Source organism: Balaenoptera ricei, chromosome 4, assembly GCF_028023285.1.
Source record: "Balaenoptera ricei isolate mBalRic1 chromosome 4, mBalRic1.hap2, whole genome shotgun sequence".
In the NCBI taxonomy this organism is placed as follows: Eukaryota; Metazoa; Chordata; class Mammalia; order Artiodactyla; family Balaenopteridae; genus Balaenoptera; species Balaenoptera ricei.
In genome coordinates, this window is record NC_082642.1 from 65,206,337 (window position 1) to 65,228,906 (window position 22,570).

A 22,570-nucleotide genomic window follows, 5' to 3' on the forward strand; every position below is an offset into this window, starting at 1 on the left:
CGGCAAGTTTGTTGTGATGTTCAACATCCCCTCTCCTCTCTCCCCTTTTCCTTGCCCCCGTAAGAATGGTTCAGCCGGGCATCTTGAGTTGGATCGATGGTTGCACCCGCCCTCCCCCGGAATGTGGGCCTTTGGAGCGAGTGAGGTGGGAGGGGCGGAGGCGGGAGGCGTGCTGGGCCCCGGCGGCAGCAGAAGCAGTGTCGGCCGCTGGCTGTGGGGGGAGCCGTGCGGTTCCGGCTGCCCCGGCGAGGCGACCTCTGGGCCCGCGCCGCGGGCGTGGAGGACAGGTAGGCGAGCGGGCAGCCGCGGCTCCGGGAGAAACTCGGGCTGCGGAGTCCCCTACGGCGCCCGGTGCGCCGCTCGCACCCTCGGCCTCCAGCGTTGAGGCGGGGGAGGAAGGAGATGCCGACCCAGAGAGACAGCAGTACCATGTCTCACCCGATCGCAGGCGGCGGCGGCAGCGGGGACCATTCTCACCAGGTCCGGGTGAAAGCCTACTACCGCGGGTGAGTGTGTGGGGTGGGGTGGTGGTGAGAGGGAAGGGGAGAGGCCAGCTGGACTTGGCCTGGAGCGGGGGCGGGTGTGGGGCTGGAGATGTGGAAGGGATGGGCTGGGCGGGCAAAGTCGGGGGACTCGGGATGGGTGACCGAGTGGTCGGGGAAGGAGCACGGGGCACTGGATTGCGGCACCCCCAAGGTGTGGCGCAGGGCGCCCTGGAATCGCGCGGCTGAGGGTCCTGAGCAGGGTCCGAGGGAGGATCCTTGGAGTAAGTAGGTCCACCTGGTGGGTCAGAGAGACTCGCCTACCAAGAGATTTACAAGAGCTTTACGTCTTTAAGTCTGGATGTATTGGGGGTTGAGAGTTGATTCTGAGTGATGCCTTAGTTAACTAAGTTTACCATGGGTTTAAAAGACAGGATTGCTTCAGTTTGTTGACCCTTTTGATTACCGGCAGGCCTAAAGCCTCTGGTTCTCTAAGTCAGTTTTGTCTTTATCACATAGAAGAGTTCGCGACGTGTATCTGGACTGTGGTCAGGTTGCCAGTATATTAGACATAGGAGTTATTATTTGAGTTAAGTTGATGCGTTTTCAGGGATATGCATTAGGTACTTATGTCTCGCCAAGGTTAGGTTGTATATGTGTAAATTAAAATTTGTGAACGCTTCTTTGTCAGTGTTGCTTCAAGGACTGTCCGATAGGGTGAGATATTGCAAGAAGAGAAGAGGATGAGCATAGGCACAGTTTTAAAATCTGTGATCTTTATTCATATTATTACCTAAGTTGTAACTATTGTGGTTACCAGAAATAATCCAGCCCTAAAATCAGTGTATTAAATCATATTCCGTAGTATGACTGTGGATTGAAATTTCTTTGAGGTAACTATATTTGGGAGCATTAGAAAGTTGAACTGTTAGTGTGAGCATAAAGGTTTGAAACTAAGGGTTAACAGAACACCCAACCGCTGTGGCCTGTCTTACTGCTTGTTCAAGCAGAAGTAAATTGCTTTAAAAAACTCAAGCACTAGGAGGTTTGAAACTGCAGTACATACTTTTACATTCCTTAGAGGATCAGTGAAGATAGCAAACTTTCAAAATGCCTCTCTTGTTTTGATTTCAAAGAAAATATAAGCCTCTAAATGTCTTACTGATTTGATGTAAGGACTTCCTAGTTTGTTTGCTGCCGTGAAGCCTCTGACATCTCTCTTTTCATTAGCTTGACTGTATTCAGGAGTAGTTTAGAGGAGTTATTTTGGACAGTAACAGTGTTTTTGCTTAAATTGATCAGGGAAGTCTTGATTTTCAAACAATAGCTACACACTTTGCACTGTGGGAAAAAAAAACTTTGCTTCCTTTACCTTACCTTTAATTTGACAGATGAGATATTTCACTTTAGAATGTGTTCCATTTTATAGTTGATGGTCTGTGAGTTGTTAGGTACAGAGAATGAAATATAGTACATTTTCTTTTTTTTAAATAGTGTCTGATTATTGACAGTTTAAAAAACTAGATTAAAAAGTAAATATATGCACATGGTAGGAAAGTACAGTTGTTCAGAAGTATAAAATAAAAAGTGTTCTCCATTCAGTCCTCCCAACCTTCAGAGGCAATTACTATTGATAGTTTATTTCTTGTTCTTCTGGAGGTTGCCTTTATTACTTTAAAAGTTATTCTTCCGTTTCGTGATTTAGCAACTTTACATGGTATCTATTGATTCTTTCCTCTGAAAGATGCGAAATTGGATGCACACTACATTTTGCTTCCTCGGTCCTTGATGCCTGCCAAGTTTTGATTGTTACAGTATAATTTTTAGTTCTCTGGTTTACCTTTCTGACTTTAAATAATATAAATTTTTGACTTATTAAATTTAGGTAGTTTCCAATGATTCCAACTATGAAACACGAAGAAACTAGTGCTTCTTCCTTTTTTCCTATTTTTATTAGTTTGACAACTGTAAATAGGCCTAGTTAGTAAATTAAAGTCATTGTAAGCTTCTCCTTTGGAAAGAAATCAAAGTCTTTAGAATGTAGGGATCATATAATATTTTCTGGGTTTATTGCTCCAATTATTATTATTTTTTTTTAAAAGAGGATAAGGACAGCTTCCCTGGTGGCGCAGTGGTTAAGAATCTGCCTGCCAATGCAGGGGACACGGGTTCCAGCCCTGGTCCGGGAAGATCCCACATGCCACGGAGCAACTAAGCCCGTGCGCCACAACTACTGAGTCTGCGCTCTAGAGCCTGCGAGCCACAACTACTGAGCGTGCGTGCCACAACTACTGAGCCCGCATGCCACAACTACTGAAGCCCGCACGCCTAGAGCCTGTGCTCCGCAGCAAGAGAAACCACTGCAATGAGAAGCCCGCGCACCGCAACGACGAGTAGCCCCCGCTCGCGACAACTAGAGAAAGCCCGCACGCAGCAACGAAGACCCAATGCAGCCAAACATAAATAAATAAAATAAAAAGTTCCCTGTAAAAAATAAATACATTTTGGGCTTCCCTGGTAGCGCAGTGGTTGAGAATCTGCCTGCCAATGCAGGGGACACGGGTTCGAGCCCTGGTCTGGGAAGATCCCACATGCCGTGGAGTAACTATGCCCGTGAGCCACAACTACTGAGCCTGCGCGTCTGGAGCCTGTGCTCTGCAACGAGAGAGGCCGAGACGGTGAGAGGCCCGTGCACCGCGATGAAGAGTGGCCCCCGCTTGCCACAACTAGAGAAAGCCCTCGCACAGAAACGAAGACCCAACACAGCCAAAAATAAATTAATTAATTAATTAATTAACTAAAAAAAAAAAATACATTTAAAAAAATAAATAAAAGAGCATAAGGACTTATAACCTTTTTACTGCTTGACTAAAACGTCTCCAAGACATTCAAGTTAACATTTTCTTTGCTTGTTTTTAAAAACCTATGAATTTTGCTAAGTAATGAGTCAACCCCTTGCCCTTTAGTGCTTTTATTCAATGAAAACTTTCTAATAGTGCCTTCATTCCAAGCCTCATTTAAAGACAACATCAGCACTCTAAATTGTACCAATTTCTGTCCTCTGAAATTAGATCTGTTAAGATTTTATGTTTATTAACAATAGTCTAAGCTGATGGTTATGGTATTACATAGTCAGCTGCTCATTACTACAAATGAAACTAAAATGAGTCACCAATGAGGATAGTTAATAAACAGGTTGGCTAAGTAGAACACCTGCTTGATTTTAAAGTAGAAAATTCTTCCCTTACTATCAAGAAATGTAAGGACAATCTGCGTTTGAAAAAGTTTCTTTTCCTTCAGATCATCTGAACGGCCGTTATCAATTTTCCCCTGTCTCCTTCTAACAATATTTCTTTCCAGTGAATCTTGAAATCTCAGAATAGCCAGAATATTTTAGTGAATGAATTGCTGTCTCCTTTCAATGATGTGTTTAGTGTTCTCATGCTGTTAAATTTGTTCTTAGTGCAACTGTGATATCTCCCTAGATATAACAGATATTTAATTAGCCTTTTTCTAATTTTTATTCAGGAGATTAATAGCCCTGAGAATCTGATTTTATTGGAGACCACCTAAGAGTGCCTGTCTCCTGGCCTGTACTCCTCTTTCCTCACCACAGGAGCTTGTCAATGAGTGGCCTGCCTTCCTTCAATCATTACCTTGTGGTGTTAGTTTGGAGGAGGAGAAACAGGTTTTGTGGGTTAGTGGTAGACTGCCATTGTGTGTGCTATCGTTCTATAAAGTTACTTGATATTACAGGGTAAAATTTAACAAGGAAATGTCTGGATTACTCATTTCTTTACGTTATAAATGTAAGAGAAATTTTGCAAAAAGCTTGTAAAAAAGCTTTTTAAACCAGTGCTGTTGAGCAGTTATGAATCCAGAGGATTCTTTCTGTGAACATCTACAAATAAAAAGGGATGAACTTGCGTATTTGGAAAGTATAGCTGGTTCAGTGATGAAGTATGCAGGATTTTTCTCACTGTGAACAAGTCTTGGCAAGACTTGTTTTTAAAAGTATTGCAAAATAATTTTACTGATATACTTTAGCAATGGTTCTAAGGAAATAAAAACGATATATTAAGTTGAAAGTTGGGGGAATGTGAGTCATTGGTCATGGAGCTTCTGGCATGTCACCTAACCATAGGGCAGCAGATTCGTAGCTTCACCAGAGAGAAAGAAGGGACATGGTGGCCTGGTGCCAAAACCAAAACAACCCTCTCAGAAATTTGGATTAGATAATGTGGAGATAAATTGCTTGTTAGCAGTGAGGACTGAAGCTGAAGAGTTTCGGGAGAGGCTGGTGAGGCCAGGATCACCCATGTGCAAACTGAAGTGCTGAGGAAACAGAGGAGAAAAGAGCAGCTCTCTACAGAAAAAAATTTCCTGGATAGCTTTCTAATACAGCTCCCAAACCTCTTATTAAAGTAACTTGAGTGTTTGTTTTTTTTATGGTTGAAATGAGCCTAATTAAAACACGATTTTAAACGTTCCAGTCTTGTTTAGGATTTCACATTTTACCGAAGTGTGTTTAAACTCAGTTTAATAAATATTGTTGAACAACTACTATAAGCCAGGCACATGGTACTGGGGTGGGCACAGAGGATGTAGAGTTGATAATACAAGGCTCTGCCCTTGAGGAACCAAGAGACTTGTGGGAGGAAAGACTTTAAAAAGTTAATAAAGGGATGTGTGTGTGTGTGTCTGTGTGTGTGTCTGTGTGTGTGTAAGGTATGTGCTAGGATGGCTATTGGGGAGAAGTTTGGGGTGAGGGAAGCCCTCCAAGAGGATGAAATGTTGTTTGATGCTTTTAAAGGATAAGTAGGTTTGCCTGGTGGATTATGATGTTGGGTGGGAGGTCATTCCAGGCATTGCACAGCTGCATGATATGTTTGGAGAATTAAGATCAGTTTAGTCGTTGGTCCCATAGTCATTCCTCATTAGGACATAAAGTGTGAAGTGGGCACTGATGAGAAGTGAGCTAATAAGAAGGTTCACAAGCACTAGATCATGAAGACTCTCGAATATCATACTTTGAGCTTCAGACTTTTTCTCGTTGGTGAAGGTTTTAAGTAAGAGGGATGCACGATTTAGATTTTTATTTTAGAAAGATCATTCTTGGAACCAGTATAGTAGACGAACTAGCAATGGATGAGACTAATCTGGAGGCTTTGGAAGTAGTCCAAGTGAGAGATTCTGAGGAGTTGGAAAAGAGGATATGGATTCAATGGTGATTTTAGGGGGTAGAGTCAATATGAATTAGAGAATGATTGCCTGTGGAGAAGAGAGAGGGTCTGAGTCAGACATGGATTCTCATTTGGAGAGACTAGGGAATAGAAAAGAAAGAGATTTATTAGAGAGGGTAATTAATTACCTGGAACAAGTAATCAAATTTTGAATTCAGGGTGCTTTGGGAGCATCCAGGCGGAAATGTCCAGAATTAACTGAACAACTGTTTTTTGTGTGCCTGCTCTGTGAACCCAGCCCTCTGCGTGACAGCTAACCTATGTAGGAGCATGGCTGAGAACGACGACAGGAACAAAAATGCCACCAATGGCCACATTCAGATCACAAAGACAAGGCACTAAAGCTAAATTTTAAAAATACAGACATATATCAAGTAGCCTCTCACCCCGTCTTCGTAGGGGTAGCCATCATTAACAGTTGGGGATATTCTACATCATATCAATATATCTGTAAGTGTAGGTGTGTGTATACACACAGACACACCCTTTTATTTTTCCAATAAATGGGTTCATATTTCTATACATGTTTCTTTAACTTGAGTTTTTTCATTCCTGGTCATTTTTCCATGTCAGGATAGACAGATGAATAGGTAGATACAATACAGATAGAGCAATCCACCTCTTTCTTTATAATTGGTACATAGTGTTCCATAGTATTGTTATACCATAATTCATTTAATCTTTTTTTCTGATTGATGAACTTTCATTAAATCGCTTTGTCAAATCATGTCGAAGGCGCATCCTTATAGTTAATATGTATTCTTGCAAACATGGTCAAAGATATGCCTGCTTTAAAACTTGATATTATCCTCCAAAAATGTGTCAGTTGACATTCCCCACAACAGTGTACAAATGAAGCACTTTCCTTATGCTCCCATTGCATGTTATTGGTCTTTTAAATTTTTGCAAATACAATTGGCAAAAAATGCTAACTTTTTTTTTTTTAACAATATTGAGAGGTAGATATCATTATCTCCATTTTACGGATGATAACTTCGAGGCTTAGTAAAGCATAATACAAAGCTGAGTCTTACCCTTCAGAGAAATTTCCCTTCACCCTTTTACTGTATTGATGGGGCTTTTTAAGATTACTTTTTTTCTTTATTGTCAAATTCATATTTCACAGTTATTCTTTTCAAGTCAATTTTCTATCTCCTTGATTTTTAAAAAATGCAAGTTTCATTATGGTTTTCTTATAATTAACAATTCATTTGAGGGGGGATACTTTGAGATTGTATGAGTATTTCCTCAAAATCTTTGACCCAGTGGGTTTTACCATCCATGGATAATCCTGCCTACAAAACTTTTTTTTTTTCTGATTGTACTATATTTAATTTAGGAGAGAAGCTTATGTTGAGATAGCAGAAGGACTGAATATGGTTCTTTTTCAGGTTTATTTTTAAAAGCAATTAGTCCTAAGGAAAAACTTTAGATTCTATATTTTAGAACATAGGAATATAATGAATGCTTAAAACTGTTTGCTGAAGCAAAGTTAAGAATGCTTTTTTTTTTTAAATTCAGCTAAAACTATATCTAAATTTGCCATTTTGGGCATCTTTGTGGTGAAGCAGACTGTATTCTGTTGAAGACCAGTGGTAAGCTAATTTATGCCAACACTGAAGTTAAAACCAGGAAAAAAAAGAATCTTCCATGCATGATTTGTTTTGTACCTTTAGAAGTAATATTTTTATTTTGCAGCTTATTTTTAGCTTTGATACTATAATAAGGATTTGGTGATTGTGGGGTATATGAACATGGTGCTTTCCAATTACTTGGAGAGTTATTTATAAAATACTCCCTTAAATGTTTTAGTTCCTGGAACTTAAGGAGTGGCAGTTGATAAATCATGACTCCTTCATTGAGTCTCTTTAGGATGTATGTACTTAACGATTTTTAAAGGATTACACAGATGTTTTAAAAATATTTGTATTTTCTGATAAATATTTTACAGCTCTTGAAAAATAAGGTTTCTGAAGATTCCCTATTGTTTGCAGATATGCTTAGGTATGTGTTAATTTTAACTACGTGTGGACCTTAATAAGGAAGTCATATTTTGATGACATCTGATCATACTAATTTTTTCTCCTTGCATTCAAAAAAGATAATGTCACGCTTGTTCTTTGCCAGGGAAATTAAGTGGGAGCCTTTTCTTCTATTCTGATTTAATTCTAAAATATACTCTCCCAATCCTCACCCCCTCATACTAGTAACCTTGAGGATATTTTGAAAGAAAAATTGCTTTAAGGTAAGCAGGTTCCCTTTTAATGTCACTAGAAGAAGGAACTATTTTCTTATTATTTTAAAATATAAATTTTAAAAATAATTAAAACAGGGACTTCCCTGGTGGTCCAGTGGTTAAGACTTTGCCTTCCATTGCAGGGGGTGTGGGTTCGATCCCTGGTCAGGGAGCTAAGATCCCACATGCCTCGCGGCCAAAAAACCAAAACACAAAACAGAAGCAAGGACTTCCCTGGTGGCGCAGTGGTTAAGAATCCACCTGCCAATGCAGGGGACACGGGTTCGAGCCCTGGTCCAGAAAGATCCCACATGTCGCGGAGCAACTAAGCCTGTGTGCCACAACTACTGAGCCTGCGCTCTAGAGCCCGCAAGCCACAACTACTGAGCCCATGCACCACAACTACTGAAGCCCGCGCGCCTAGAGCCCGTGCTCTGCAACAAGAGAAGCCACCTCAATGAGAAGCCCACACACCGCAACGAAGAGTAGCCCCCGCTTGCTGCACCTAGAGATAGCCTGCCCCCAGCATTGAAGACCCAACACAGACAAAAAGAAAAAAAAAAAAAAAAAGAAACCAGAAGCAATATTGTAACAAATTCAATAGACTTTAAAAATGATCCACATCGGGGCTTCCCTGGTGGCGCAGTGGTTGGGAGTCCGCCTGCCAATGCAGTGGACACGGGTTCGCGCCCTGGTCCGGGAAGATCCCACATGCCGCGCAGCGGCTGGGCCCGTGAGCCACATACTACTGAGCCTGCGCGTCTGGAGCCCGTGCTCCGCAACGGGAGAGGCCACGACAGTGAGAGGCCCGTGCACGGTGATGAAGAGTGGCCCCCGCTTGCCGCAACTGGAGAAAGCCCTCGCACAGAAGCGAAGACCCAACACAGCCAAAAATAAAATAAAAAAAAACAAAAAACAAAAAACTGCCCAGTAGTGTGAAATAATTCTGTAAAAAAATTAAAAAAAAAAAAATGATCCACATCAAAAAAAACCTTAAAAAAAAAATTTTTATTTATTTATAACAGTCATTTAAAATTTGTTTTATATCTTATTTATAATTATCATAAAATCATACCTTTACATGGTAGAAAAATTAATAATATTCTATGCCATTCAGAAAGGTCTAAGTATTGGTTTGGCCAAAAAGTTCGTTCAGGTTTTTCCGTAACATCTTAAAAACCCAAACGAACTTTTTGGCCAACCCAATACAAAGTACATCTTCTTTCCATCTCTAGTCTCTCCTTAATGCCCTGTTCCACCACCCAGAGTTAACTACTATTAAAATTTTGCTTTCTTTTATTATATCTGTTGATCAGTATGGAAGATGAGGAATTTAGCACTTCTTCATTGCCTCCTCTCCTGACTATTTTTAGTTTTTCTTGTGGTTACATTTATAACTTAAATAATATACCCCCTCCCTCTTTTCTTTTTTATTTATAATTGTGGTAAAAAAAATTAATTGACCATCTTAACCATTTTTAAGTGTACAGTTGAGCAGTGTTAACTATATTCACATTGTTATGTGACCAATCTCCAGAACTTTTTCATTTTGCAAAACTGAAACTACATACTAACAACTCTCCCATTCTCCTCCAAACCCCAACCCCTGGCAACTACTATTCTATTTTCTGTTTCTATGAATTTGACTACTCTAGATATTTCATATAAATGGAGTCATACAGTGTTTGTGTTTTTGTGGCTGGCTTATTTCATTTAACATAATGTCTTCAAGCTTCATTCATATTGTAGCATGTGTCAGAATTTCCTTTCTTTTTAATGCTGAGTAATATTTCTTTGTATTTATATCACATTTAGTTTATGTATTCATCTGTCAGTGGACCCTTGGGTTGCCTCCACCTTTTGGCTATTGCGAATAATGCTGCTATGAATGTGGGTGTACCAATATCTTTTGGATTCCCTGCTTTCAGTTCTTTTGGATATATATACCCAGAAGTGGAATTGCTGGATCATATGGAAATTCTATTTTTAATTTTTTGAGGAGCATCCATACTGTTTTCTATAGCTGCTGCACCATTTTACATTCCCACCAACAGAGCACAAGGTGCTAATTTCTCCACATCTTTGATTATACTTGTTGTTCTGTTTTTTTTCATAGTAGCCATCCTAATGGATGTAAGGTGACATTTCATTATGTTTTTTTTTTATTGGCGTATAGTTGATTTACAATGTTGTGTTAATTTCTGCTGTATCATTATAGTTTTGATTTACATTTCTCTAATAATTAGTGATAATGAACATCTTTTTTTTTTTAACATCTTTATTGGAGTATAATTGCTTTACAATGGTGTGTTAGTTTCTGCTTTATAACAAAGTGAATCCGTTATACATATACATATATCCCCATATCTCTTCCCTCTTGCGTCTCCCTGAACATCTTTTTCCTAAGCTTGTTGGCCATTTGTATATCCTCTTTGGAGAAGTGTCTGTTCAAGTCCTTTGACTATTTTTAAGTTCAGGTTATTTGTTTTTTTCTTGTTCCCTGCTTTTACATTTAATTATTAGTTTTAGATATATTGACTCTCCACTAAGAAAGAGACATTTTTGAATTTACACTTCCTTTTGCTTTCTCTACATCTTGATTTTTCTTGGTAATTTTTATATTGTAAAGGTTTATAACATTATTCTGTTCTTTAACTCATATTTTTTAAAGTAATTTTAAAAAGCATTTATAATGAATTCTTATGTAAGTGTGATGCACTTGAAAAGCTAAGAAGTGTGCTTAGATGCTTAGAGAAGAAAAAGTAATCTTGTGTCAATAAAACTTCTTTTAAGGGTTCCTGTTAACTTTAATTTTGGGGGCTGGTATGTTTTCTCCATAAATTTTATCCCATCTGTTTTCAATCATCTAGGATTTTCTCATACTTTTTGGTCTGCTGCTGGTGCCTTTTTCGTGTTCTAAGACTTTGATAAACTTGTCATTTCAGTTTTCTGTCATTTCATTGGGCCCTTAGGATGAAAGGTTATAGATGTTTGTTCCCTCCACCATATTAGACCAGAAGCATCTGCTTTTGTTTTGTTTTGTTTTGTTTTGTTTTTCTGTGTGTTGTTTTTAGAAGGTTGGATTATTTTTATCTAATAAGGGTCCACTTCTATTTAAAGTATTATATGAATACATAATGTTTTAAAATTTATTGAACACATTTAGAGTATGCTATATGCTAGGTACTATTTTAAGTATTATAAACATGAATTCACTTAATCCATTAAATCCTTATAATATCATAGGAGATAATATTATTCTCATTTTATAGATGAGGAAATTGAACTAACAGAGAAGTTAAATAACTCACCTAAGGTTATACGGCTGGTAAGTGATAGAACCTGGATTCAAACCCAAGCATACTGGCTTTAGCTCTCATGGTCTTAACCATTATACTATGGCTGCCTCGTATATGTCATTCCTCCATTGTGGAATGCTTTTTATTTTACATTTCCTCATGCTTTTTTTGGAGACCAACATATGACACCTCCATTCACTCAGCATATATTAATTGAACATCCACTCTGAGCCAGACGCTTCTTCAGATATTGGTGATACAGCAATGAGCAAAACAAAATGCCTGCTCTCATGGATTTTATGTTTAGTTGGGGGAGACAGACTGTAAAATATGTATAATTTATATATGCTGGCAACATATTTTCTCTGAAGAATAAAAAAAATTAACTAGCTTCATACACTAAAGTAGACTCATTTAATCTCAGAAACAAGGGTTACAGTTTTTATTAGCCAAACTCTTTTTTTTTTAAATTAATTAATTTATTATTATTTTTTGGCTGCGTTGGGCCTTCGTTGCTGCGCACGGGCTTTCTGTAGTTGTGGCGAGCAGGGGCTACCCTTTGTTGTGGTGGCTTCTCTTGTTGCGGAGCCTGCGTTCTAAGCACGTGGGTTTCAGTAGTTGTGGCTCACGGGCTCAGTAGTTGTGGTGCACGGGCTCAGTTGCTCCGTGGCACGTAGGATCTTCCCGGACCAAGAATCGAACCCGTGTCCTCTGCATTGGTAGGCGGATTCTTATCCACTGCACCACCAGGAAAATCCCTAGCCAAACTCTTAAAAGTGAAATTGACTGACTGTATCCATTGTGCTTTTGTCACAAAATAACATCTAATGATAGCTGTGCGTTGGGTGGATGCTGCTGTGGGAGGTGGTGTTGCAGATTAGCATGCAGGTGGTTTTTCAGGAGTGCTTTTGGGGTTGACAGCTATGGAAGAGAAGGGGAGAAGCAAGCTTAGGTAGGAAAAAATCAAGATGCCCTGAAGTCTCTACAGAAATCTTAGTTGACCCTCCAGGGAGTTCTGAAGATGAGTTGACACATCAGAGCTTTCCTGAGTCACGTCTGGGACCTTTATACCCCCATATTGAATTGGCTGTTGGTTGTGGGCTGACCAGGAAGGGGATTTGACTATAGGCGAGCAGTCACATCTCTGAAGGAAGCTGAAGACTGGGGATGTCTACTGGTAGCACTCCCGGTAGCTGGGATGACAAATGCTCCATTGCTAATGGGGGATTCTGGAGGTGGGGTGGAGAGCGGGAAGGTCAGATCACAGCATGCACCATGAGTGTCATTAGGAGATGTGGATTTGAATTCGCTTTCTGTTTCCTAACTGTGAGACTCTGGCAAATATTCCCCTGTGCTATGCTTTTTAAATCTGTAAAACAGGATTAGTAGGTCTAGCTTGACAGTTATTATGAAAATCATATAAGATGTTTGTTCAAACACCTGAAACATGCTAAATATTCTATACATGTTTATAGGCTAAGGAAACATAAACAGTGATACTTCTTTGTCAAGAGTGCACTTTTTAGAAGTTGGGTTTCTCCTGGAAAATACTACTTCTACATTCAGTTAAGAAATATTTGAGTCCCTATTATGTAAATAGTTATGTGAATATATTAAAAAGTCAAGAATTTTTATCTTCCAGCTGTTTATAATCTAGCTAAGGATGTGTGTATATAACTAGTTGAATAACAAAAATTGGAACATAAGATACATGTTGGACAGGTTTAGAAGTATAGACCATTAGGCTTATGTGGTTGAAAAAGTTTTAATGGAAGTTGATATTGAAGAAAAAAGTTGATGTTGAAGAAAGAAGGTTGATGTTAAAGAAAGATCCCCACCTCCCTCCTTAAACTGAGGACAGGTCAGGATTAATACTTGGATCATCAAGGTCTTATGTGTGGTGGTTTGAGTAAACAGATGTCCATAATAGAGAGTTTGTGTCAGGAATGGTGTGATCACATTGAGAATAGAAATTGGAACAAGCTTAACAAGAGTCTTAAATACCACAGAGAGAGTTGGAATTACAGATTTAGGAGACCCTTACGTAGAGATAATAGTTAAAACATTGAATGTGAATTAGGTTTCAGAAAGAGAGAGACAATGAATATGAGAGAGATTGTGAAGAACGTCTTGTGATTGGAGACAGAGGAGACTTAATAAGTGTTCAGAATAGTAGAAAGGGAGCCAGGGAAGCAGACTGTTATGAAAGCTAAGGCAAGAGGGTTCCAAGAGGCAGGGGCAGAAAACCATGCAATGCTTAGAAAGAGAATGATTATCAAGAAAACGCCATTCAGTTTCTATGTGTGGCTCTCCGCTTACCTTCTATAAAGCCCCTAAAGACTGCAGTTTTAACTTTTTTGCAGATGTCTAAAATTTTTAATACCTTATTTCTTACTCTGTGTTCTACGTTCCAACTACACATGTGTGCTTGCACAGTCCCTAACACAGTGTCATTTCCTTCCTTTCTTCAACAAATATTTATCGAATACGCATTCTGTGCTAGACACCACGTTGGCCACTAGGAATATAATGAACAAAATTCCTACTTTAGTCAAGCTTACATTCTAGCTGGGGTAGATGGTAGACTATAAACATTGGTTTATCTGTCCAGTGATAGAAGAGGTAGGTCAGCGGGGCAGCTAGGGCCATTCACACAGGGCCTTGTAGACCCTGCTAGAGACTTTGGATTTCCCTTTACTTTGGGGAAAGGCATTTGGAGAGTTTAAAACAAAGGAAAGACATGAACTACATTAATTTTGTAAAACCCTTATGACAGAGGTCACTATATGTGTGTTACATTAAGAGTCATTCAGTCTGTTTGACTTACCTTTGAAAGGATGACTGTGGCTGGCTACAACATGGAGATTAGATCACAGGTAACCTTCTTATGGCTCCCTGGAGCAAAACCCAGGCTTCTGTTCTAAAACATTTTGTTATGTTTTTAAGTCTCGTTGTGAGTAGCTGCTAGGTGGATTTATTTAAGTACTATGACTTATCCAACAGTAATATAAAAATAAACACACATTTATGTCAATTCCTTCATTTTTTTTGGTGTCTACCTTAAAATATGAATCCTATTTTAAAACCAATTTTGGCAAATGAGTTGTTAATCTGGGTGATGAATCCGTGGAAGTCAGGGCTGAGAAAGAGGACATGACAGACCTTTGTCAAATTTTTGAAGGGCCATCTCTTGGATGAAGGTAGACTTTTGGGGGAGGAGAGATCTGGGTCTAGAGATTGAAAGAGATTTCAGTTAAGTATAATGCAGAGTTTGTCAGTAATAGAGCTGTTTGTCTATGGAGTGGAATGCCTCACAAAAGAGTGAGCTTCTGATAACTAACATTAAAGCAAAAGTGGAACTACTATCTGTTAAAGCAGTTAGGGTGGGCTTCCTGAATAAGGAGGGGAGATTGAATTAAGGTTTCTCACAAAATCACTATTTTTACCTTTAAGCATTATTCAATATTGGTATTTTGTTTTTTACAGAGATAGTTTACTGGAAGCGACACAGGGTGGTGCACACACAAAATAACTGAAGTCCATCAAATTGTCAGGCATTCAGTAAAATGTAGAGCATTATTAGTCTTAGTCATTGTCTAACTTAAAACTCCTTTTCTTTTTCAGGGATATCATGATAACACATTTTGAACCTTCAATCTCCTTTGAGGGCCTTTGTAATGAGGTTCGAGACATGTGTTCTTTCGACACCGAACAGCTTTTCACCATGAAATGGATAGATGAAGAAGGTGAGTGAATAAAGAGATGGCTGCCTGTGTGAGCATTTGATTTAAGATACCATTTTGTAATTTTTTTTAACAATAAAGCTATATTTAATTTCAATCAATCAAAATGTTGTAGCTTTTAGAATCTATTGCTCAAGACTGCACGTAAGCAACTTAAATGCAAATTATATTGGTAGCGCTTAAGGGAAGCAGACTGTGTACTTTTTTTTTTTTTTGCTCTCCTTCTATTTGATATTTTTTTATTAGTTATCTATTTTATACATATTAGTGTATATATGTCAATCCCAATCTCCCATTTCATCCCCCCCCACCCGCTTTCCCCCCCTGGTGTCCATACGTTTGTTCTCTACATCTGTGTCTCTATTTCTGCCCTGCAAACCAGTTCATCTGTACCATTTTTCTAGATTCCACATATATGCGTTAATATATGATATTTGTTTTTCTCTTTCTGACTTACTTCACTCTGTATGACAGTCTCTAGGTCCATCCACGTCTCTACAAATGACCCAATTTCATTCCTTTTTATGGCTGAGTAATATTCCATTGTATATATGTACCACATCTTCTTTATCCATTCGTCTGTTGATGGGCATTTAGGTTGCTTCCATGACCTGGCTATTGTAAATAGTGCTGCAGTGAACATTGTGGTACATGTATCTTCTTGAATTATGGTTTTCTCTGGGTATATACCCAGTAGTGGGATTGCTGGGTCATATGGTAATTCTATTTTTAGTTTTTTAAGGAACCTGCATACTGTTCTCCATAGTGGCTGTATCAATTTACATTCCCACCAACAGTGCAAGTGGATTCCCTTTTCTCCACATCCTCTCCAGCATTTGTTGTTTGTAGATTTTCTGATGATGGCCATTCTGACTGGTGTGAGGTGATACCTCATAGTAATTTTCATTTGCATTTCTCTAATAATTAGTGATGTTGAGCAGCTTTTCATGTGCCTCTTGGCCATCTGTATGTCTTCTTTGGAGAAATGTCTATTTAGGTCTTCTGCCCATTTTTGGATTGGGTTGCTTGTTTTTTTAATATTGAGCTGCATGAGCTGTATATATATTTTGGAGATGAATCCGTTGTCCACTGATTCATTTGCTGATGTTTTCTCCCATTCTGAGGGTTGTCTTTTCATCTTGTTTATAGTTTCCTTTGCTGTGCAAAGCTTTCAAATTTCATTAGGTCCCATTTGTTTATTTTTGTTTTTATTTCCATTACTCTAGGAGGTGGGTCAAAAAAGATCTTGCTGTGATTTATGTCAAAGAGTGTTCTTCCTATGTTTTCCTCTAAGAGTTTTATAGTGTCCAGTCTTACATTCAGGTCTTTAATCTATTTGAGTTCATTTTAGTGTATGCTGTTAGGGAGTGTTCTAATTTCATTCTTTTAAATGTAACTGCCCAGTGTTCCCAGCACCACTTATTGAACAGACTGTCTTTTCTCCATTGTATATCCTTGCCTTCTTTGTTGTAGATTAGTTGACCATAAATGCATGGGTTTATTTCTGGGTTTTCTATCCTGTTCCATTGATCTATATTTCTGTTTTTGTGCCAGTACCATATTGTGTTGATTACTGTAGCTTTGTAGTATAGTCTGAAGTCAGGGAGTCTGATTCCTCCAGCTCTGTTTTTTTCCCTCAAGATTACGTTGGGTATTCAGGGTCTTTTGTGTCTCCATACAAATTTTAAGATTTTTTGTTCTAGTTCTGTAAAAAATGCCACTGGTAATTTGATAGGGATTGCATTGAATCTGTAGATTGCTTTGGGTAGTATAGTCATTTTCACAATGTTGATTCTTCCAATCCAAGAACATGGTATATCTCTCCACCTGTTTGTGTCATCTTTGATTTCTTTCATCAGTGTCTTATAGTTTTCTGAGTACAGGTCTTTTACCTCCTTAGGTAGGTTTATTCCTAGGTATTTTATTCTTTTTGTTGCAATGGTGAATGGGATTGTTTCCTTAATTTCTCTTTCTGATCTTTCATTGTTGGTGTATAGGAATGCAAGAGATTTCTGTGCGTTAATTTTATATCATGCACCTTTACCAAATTCATTGATTAGCTCTAGTAGTTTTCTGGTGGCATCTTTAGGATTATCTATGTATAGTATCATGTCTTCTGCAAACAGTGACAGTTTTACTTCTTTTCCAGTTTGGATTCTTTTTATTTCTTTTTCTTCTCTGATTGCCGTGGCTAGGACTTCCAGAACTCTGTTGAATAATAGTGGCAAGAGTGGATATCCTTGTCTTGTTTCTGATCTTAGAGGAAATGCTTTCAGTTTTTCACTATTGAGAGTGATGTTTGCTGTGGGTTTGTCATATATGGCCTTTATTATGTTGAGGTAGGTTCCCTCTGTGCCCACTTTCTGGAGGGCTTTTATCATAAATGGGTGTTGAATTTTGTCAAAAGCTTTTGATTTAAGGTACCATTTTGTCTTTTTAAAATTAATTAATTAATTTATTTTTGGCTGCATTGGGTCTTCGTTGCTGCACGTTGACTTTCTCTAGTTGTGGTGAGCGGGGGCTACACTTTGTTGTGGTGTGCAGGCTTCTCATTGCAGTGGCTTCTCTTGTTGCGGAGCACAGGCTGTAGGCACGCGGGCTTCAGTAGTTGTGCTACGTGGGCTCAGTACTTGTGGCTCGCGGGCTTTAGAGCGCAGGCTCAGTAGTTGTGGCGCACGGGCTCGGTTGCTCCATGGCATGTGGGATCTTCCAGATTAGGGCTCGAACCCGTGCCCCCTGCATTGGCAGGCGGATTCTCAACCACTGTGCCACCAGGGAAGCCCTGTTTTTAAAACGTAATGAAAGTCCTAATTAACTTAAGGAGGGAAAGGTATGTTAGAAATTTGATGCCATTCTTATTTTCCTTCAACTATTTGAGTATCAAAGAGTACAACTTTGTTTTGCCCTTTTTACCCTTAAATATAGTGAAATTAATGTGACTTTTTCCCAGCAATAAGGTAAACATCTCATTAAATAGTGTTACATTTTAGTTTAATTTTGAATATATGTTGCCTTATATTTTAAGACATTACTTTCAATAATTTGACAGTACTTTACAGAAAATATTCTTTAAAGAAAATGTTTTAAAAAAAGTGTAAAAGTGATTGTGACAACCATTATTTCAAAGGTGGTGGCAAAAACTTGATTCAGAAAACATTTATTGAATATGTGTGTGTTGAGGATAGATACTTTCTATTCTCAAACTCCACAGGGAGATGGACATGTGAAAAACAAAAGTGACAGTTGAACCTGAATGCATAAGGGCCTCAGAATACAAAAGAAACAGCATCTGCATATGCCTGAAATATTTGCAAAGTTTGAACTAAACGTATAACAGAGTAAAAGTTTTCGAAGTGGAGTAGGTGAGGGGAGAACCAGAAAGAGAATAATATATAAGAAGGCACAGAGGTATGAAGAACATGGTGTGTGTGGGAAGAGCAGTAATTCACTAAATTGAAAGTATGGGGAGGCCTCCTTCTGGCAGTCCCATATTGAACCGGAGTTGGAAGAGGTGAGTCTGGTCTCAGAATGGAGATAAAACCACCACCAGGTCACTCCCAGCCTGCTGCCACCAGGAGGAGGGCCATTATCCAAAGGAACCAGTGCTGTTGAGAAAACTGCTTATTGGAGGTCTGAGCTTTGAAACTACAGATGATAGTTTAAGAGAACATTTTGAGAAATGGGGCACACTTACAGTTTGTGCAGTGATGAGAGACCCCCAAACAAAACGTCCCAGGACCTCTAGTTTTGTGACTTACTCTAGCATTGAAGAGGTGGATGCAGCAGTGAGTGCAGGACCGCCCCAAGGTTGATGGGTGTTTAGTGGAACCAAAGAGAGCTGTTTCTAGAGAGGATTCTGTAAAGCCTGCTGCCCTTCCGAAAGTGAAGAAACTTTTTGTTGGTGGTATTAAAGAAGATACAGAAGAATATGAGAGTCTACTTTGAAAAGTATGGCAAGATTGAAACCATAGAAGTTGGTCTTTCAACCATGGAAGACAGGCAGAGTGGAGAAAAGAGAGGATTTGCTTTTGTAGCTTTTGATGATCATGATACAGTTGATAAAATTGTTGTTCAGAAATACCACACTATTAACGGGCATAATTGTGAAGTGAAAGGCCCTTTTTAAACAAGAAATGCAGTCTGCAGATCGCAAAGAGGTCGTGGAGGTGGATCTGGCAGCTTTGTGGGTTGTGGTGGGAACTTTGGAGGTGGTGTAGGGTTTTTGTATTTAACCTGTTAACCAGAAGCCGTGGGAGCCTAGTTACGCTAATGCTGCTTTTTAAGAGACAACTTTTCCCAAAAAGTAATTAAAATATTAATCAGTTACTATTCGGATGGGATGCTGATTATTCATAAGGGCTATTATTGCTGCCCCAAAAGGGCTTGTTAAAAATTGAGATTTGATGTTAATTCACTTTTTTTAAAAATGACTTTTGAGGGACAGGTGCTTAAAATAAAACTAGTTTCTAATTTTTTTTTTAATTAATTAATTTTAAAAGTTAAGGATGGGGAGTGGTAAGGAACTTGGGCTAGATCCTTCCTACTCAAAGTGTAGTCTGTAGTACTTAATAGAAAAGGGGGCTCTCTGGCCCCATCACAGACTACTGAATCAGAATCTACATTTTAACAGGATCTACAGGTGAGTTGCATGAGTATTAAAGTTTGAGAAGCATAGGACTAGATCCCAGAAGGCTTTGCAGACCACATTAGACTTTATTTTACATGATGGAATGTCATTGAAGTGTAGTTGAAAGATGCCTAAATATACTAGTTTTGTATAATGGTTTTCTATTAATTGTAATACCAATGGAATTTCATTTTAAGGAATGTCATTTTAATATTTAGCTCAATATTTGGGGCTGGCCATTTCTGTGTTCCGTGATATGAAGAGCCCTGAAAAGATATTATTCCAGCTTCAAGCTATGAAGCCCATTTTCATGTTTTAAGGCCATTTTTAAAAGTTTCTCTAAAGTAATCCATGTTTACTGTTTGGGAAAAAAAAGAGATGATCATGAAATTTAAAAAGAAGTCTTCTCTTTGCCCTTTATCTTCTCTCTTGCCTCACCAATCCTAGTCCTAAGGGAGGAAACCACAGCTTAGTATATATCCTTCTAGATATATTCTATGCATATAAAAATATTTCTTGTTTCTATACATCACTTATAAGCACACTTTATTTCACACACACAAAAAATGTATACGAACCATTAAGCAGTACTTTCCTTTTATATTATGTATTGGATGTTTTTTCATTTCAGTGTGCATCAATTTACATCGTTACCTTTTTTTTAAACACTGCATAATATTCCATATTGTAGATATTTCATGATTTATTTACTCTTTTATTGACAGACATTTGGACTGTTTCCAGTTTTTGGCTATTATAAGTAGTATATAATGAACATTTTTATATGTAATTTTGTGCTGTTGTATGGGACTCTCTCTGTAGCAAATGTGCAGAATATGCACATTGTAGATTTTGGTAGATAGTGACAGTTTGCTCTCTAAGAAAGTTAAAACAATTTATGGCACAACTACATTGAATGAGAGCATCCCTTCACTCTTGCCTTCACCAGCCTCAGATTTTTTGAAAATCTAGCTAGCTAGATTTGTATTTTAAATTTTGTACTACTTAAGAGTAAGCTGAGTTTTCTCATCTATTCATCTACTTTTTGACCTTCTCTATCTAAAGGTTTGTTTAAATATTGTTAATTATAAATGGTGTGGATATTTCACAGTATGTCGTCAGCCTGAAAATGAGACTATATAATTTAGCACCGTGCATAGAATATAGTTAGCATAGGGAGTTGCCTGGCGGTCTAGTGGTTAGGACTCGGAACTTTCACTGCGGTGGCCCGGGTGCAGTCCCTGGTAGGGGAACTGGGATCCTGCAAGCCACACAGCGAGCCCAAAAAAAAAAAAAAAGAGAAAGAAGAAAGAATATAGTTAGCATCAATCAACTGGTTCTTACCCGAGCCAGTGTTATTTTTATTTTAATCCTGTCCTGATAATTTCATGGCATTTATTTTCCACTTAGGGTCTTTTCATTCAGTGGTTTTCAAACTGTAGTACACATAGGAATCACTAGATAATGCTTTTTTTTTTCAGAAGTTTATTTATTTTATTTATTTATTTTGGCCGCACTGCGCGGCTTGTGGGATCTTAGTTCCCTGACCAGGGATTGAACCCGGGCCCTCGGCAGTGAAAGCGCAGAGTCCTAACCACTGGACCACTGGGGAATTCCCTAGATAATGTGTTTTATTAAAAGAAATTGGTTTAGAGACAGTCCATTTAACATTTTTATAGTACATTTATACTTTGTATTGTCTTTGCCTGGAGAGTTCTGTTCCCAGACTGCCTCATGGTTGTCTCTTTCTTGTCATTCAGGTCTTAATTCAAATGTCATGTCCTCCAAGAAGCCTCTTAACCCCTATTCACTTTGTATCTTATTTGTATGGTAGAATGTAAGCTCCAGGACAGCAGAGATCCTGTCTTTTCCATGGAGTTCCAGTGCCTAGAGCAGTACTCAGTAGTAGCATGCTCAAAAAATATTTGTGAATTGGTAGCAAGCCTTTCCACAGTTACTTTTATGTCAGTTATTGGAGATTTAAGCATTAGGAGTTGTAGTTTATTCTGTTTTTTCTTAACCTAATAGTGTATTTTAATTAACAGATTCACATAGTAAGTTAAATTAATTCTCTGATGAAACAGCCTTATCCTTTTATAGTGTAACTCATAGTTCTTTATCTCTAAATAGCTATTAAGTGTCCTAATTTTCTGGGGAAACTATAAAACTGTAGCCTTTGCCTCATTCAAGTAAAGGTTAAACTTTTCATTAAGGTCTGTTGATTCCCATGTGATCCTTTTTACACTGGTGAATTCTGATACCAGTCTTTTCTTAATTTTAGGCTTACAGAGCCAGTAGTAATTATTTTTGAGCTCCTTGCAATTATTTTTCAGTTGTAATTTTTCATCTTTATTTTTAGCCATGTAGGCATTGGGGCATGCTTATATGGAGAAGAAATTTCCTCTAGGATCAGTGGAAGACAGGACTATAATTTGATTTCTCTGTTTATGAGAAACATTGTTCTAGAAGCTAAACATTTAATTGTGGGATTTTATATCAGAGCAAATAAAGATCATACTTCATTTCTTTACACAGATTTATGACAACCATTCTTTTTCTTTGTGTTCAAAACTAGTTTTACTGATTTGTTTTGATGTGCATGTGGAAAAACTGGTTTGCTTAATCTAACTAAACATTTTAGAATGAATAGTATTTTGTAACAATCATATCCTCGTTCTCATATGCAGTGAGAGTGTGGGGCAGGGCATGGTAAATGTGAGTTTTTAGTTCCCTACATAAGTGTGAATGTTTTTCCTTAAGGATGTGCTTTAAAAATATTACATCTAATATTGAGTATTTTCTAAATTTCTAATTCTATAATTTCTAATTTATTCAGGGTCTGAATACCCGGTTTAAACTTAACTGTGTCACTTCTCTTTTACTAGACACTAGTAATTTCTGTCACTAGCCTTTGGGTATTTTGTTTCTTGTTAAAGTTTT

General features: G+C 38.3%; 1 protein-coding gene across 1 annotated transcript in view; it reads left to right on the forward strand.

Annotated features, from left to right (window-relative positions):
• The first annotated feature begins 163 nt into the window (after positions 1-163).
• Positions 164-22,570, forward strand: part of PRKCI (protein kinase C iota) — an 80,527-nt gene continuing 58,120 nt past the window's right edge. The window contains exons 1-2 of the mRNA XM_059920511.1: positions 164-506; positions 14,885-15,006. Coding sequence (XP_059776494.1) covers positions 403-506; positions 14,885-15,006 — 226 coding nt within the window. The 5' untranslated portion in view covers positions 164-402. The remainder of the gene's footprint in view (positions 507-14,884; positions 15,007-22,570) is intronic.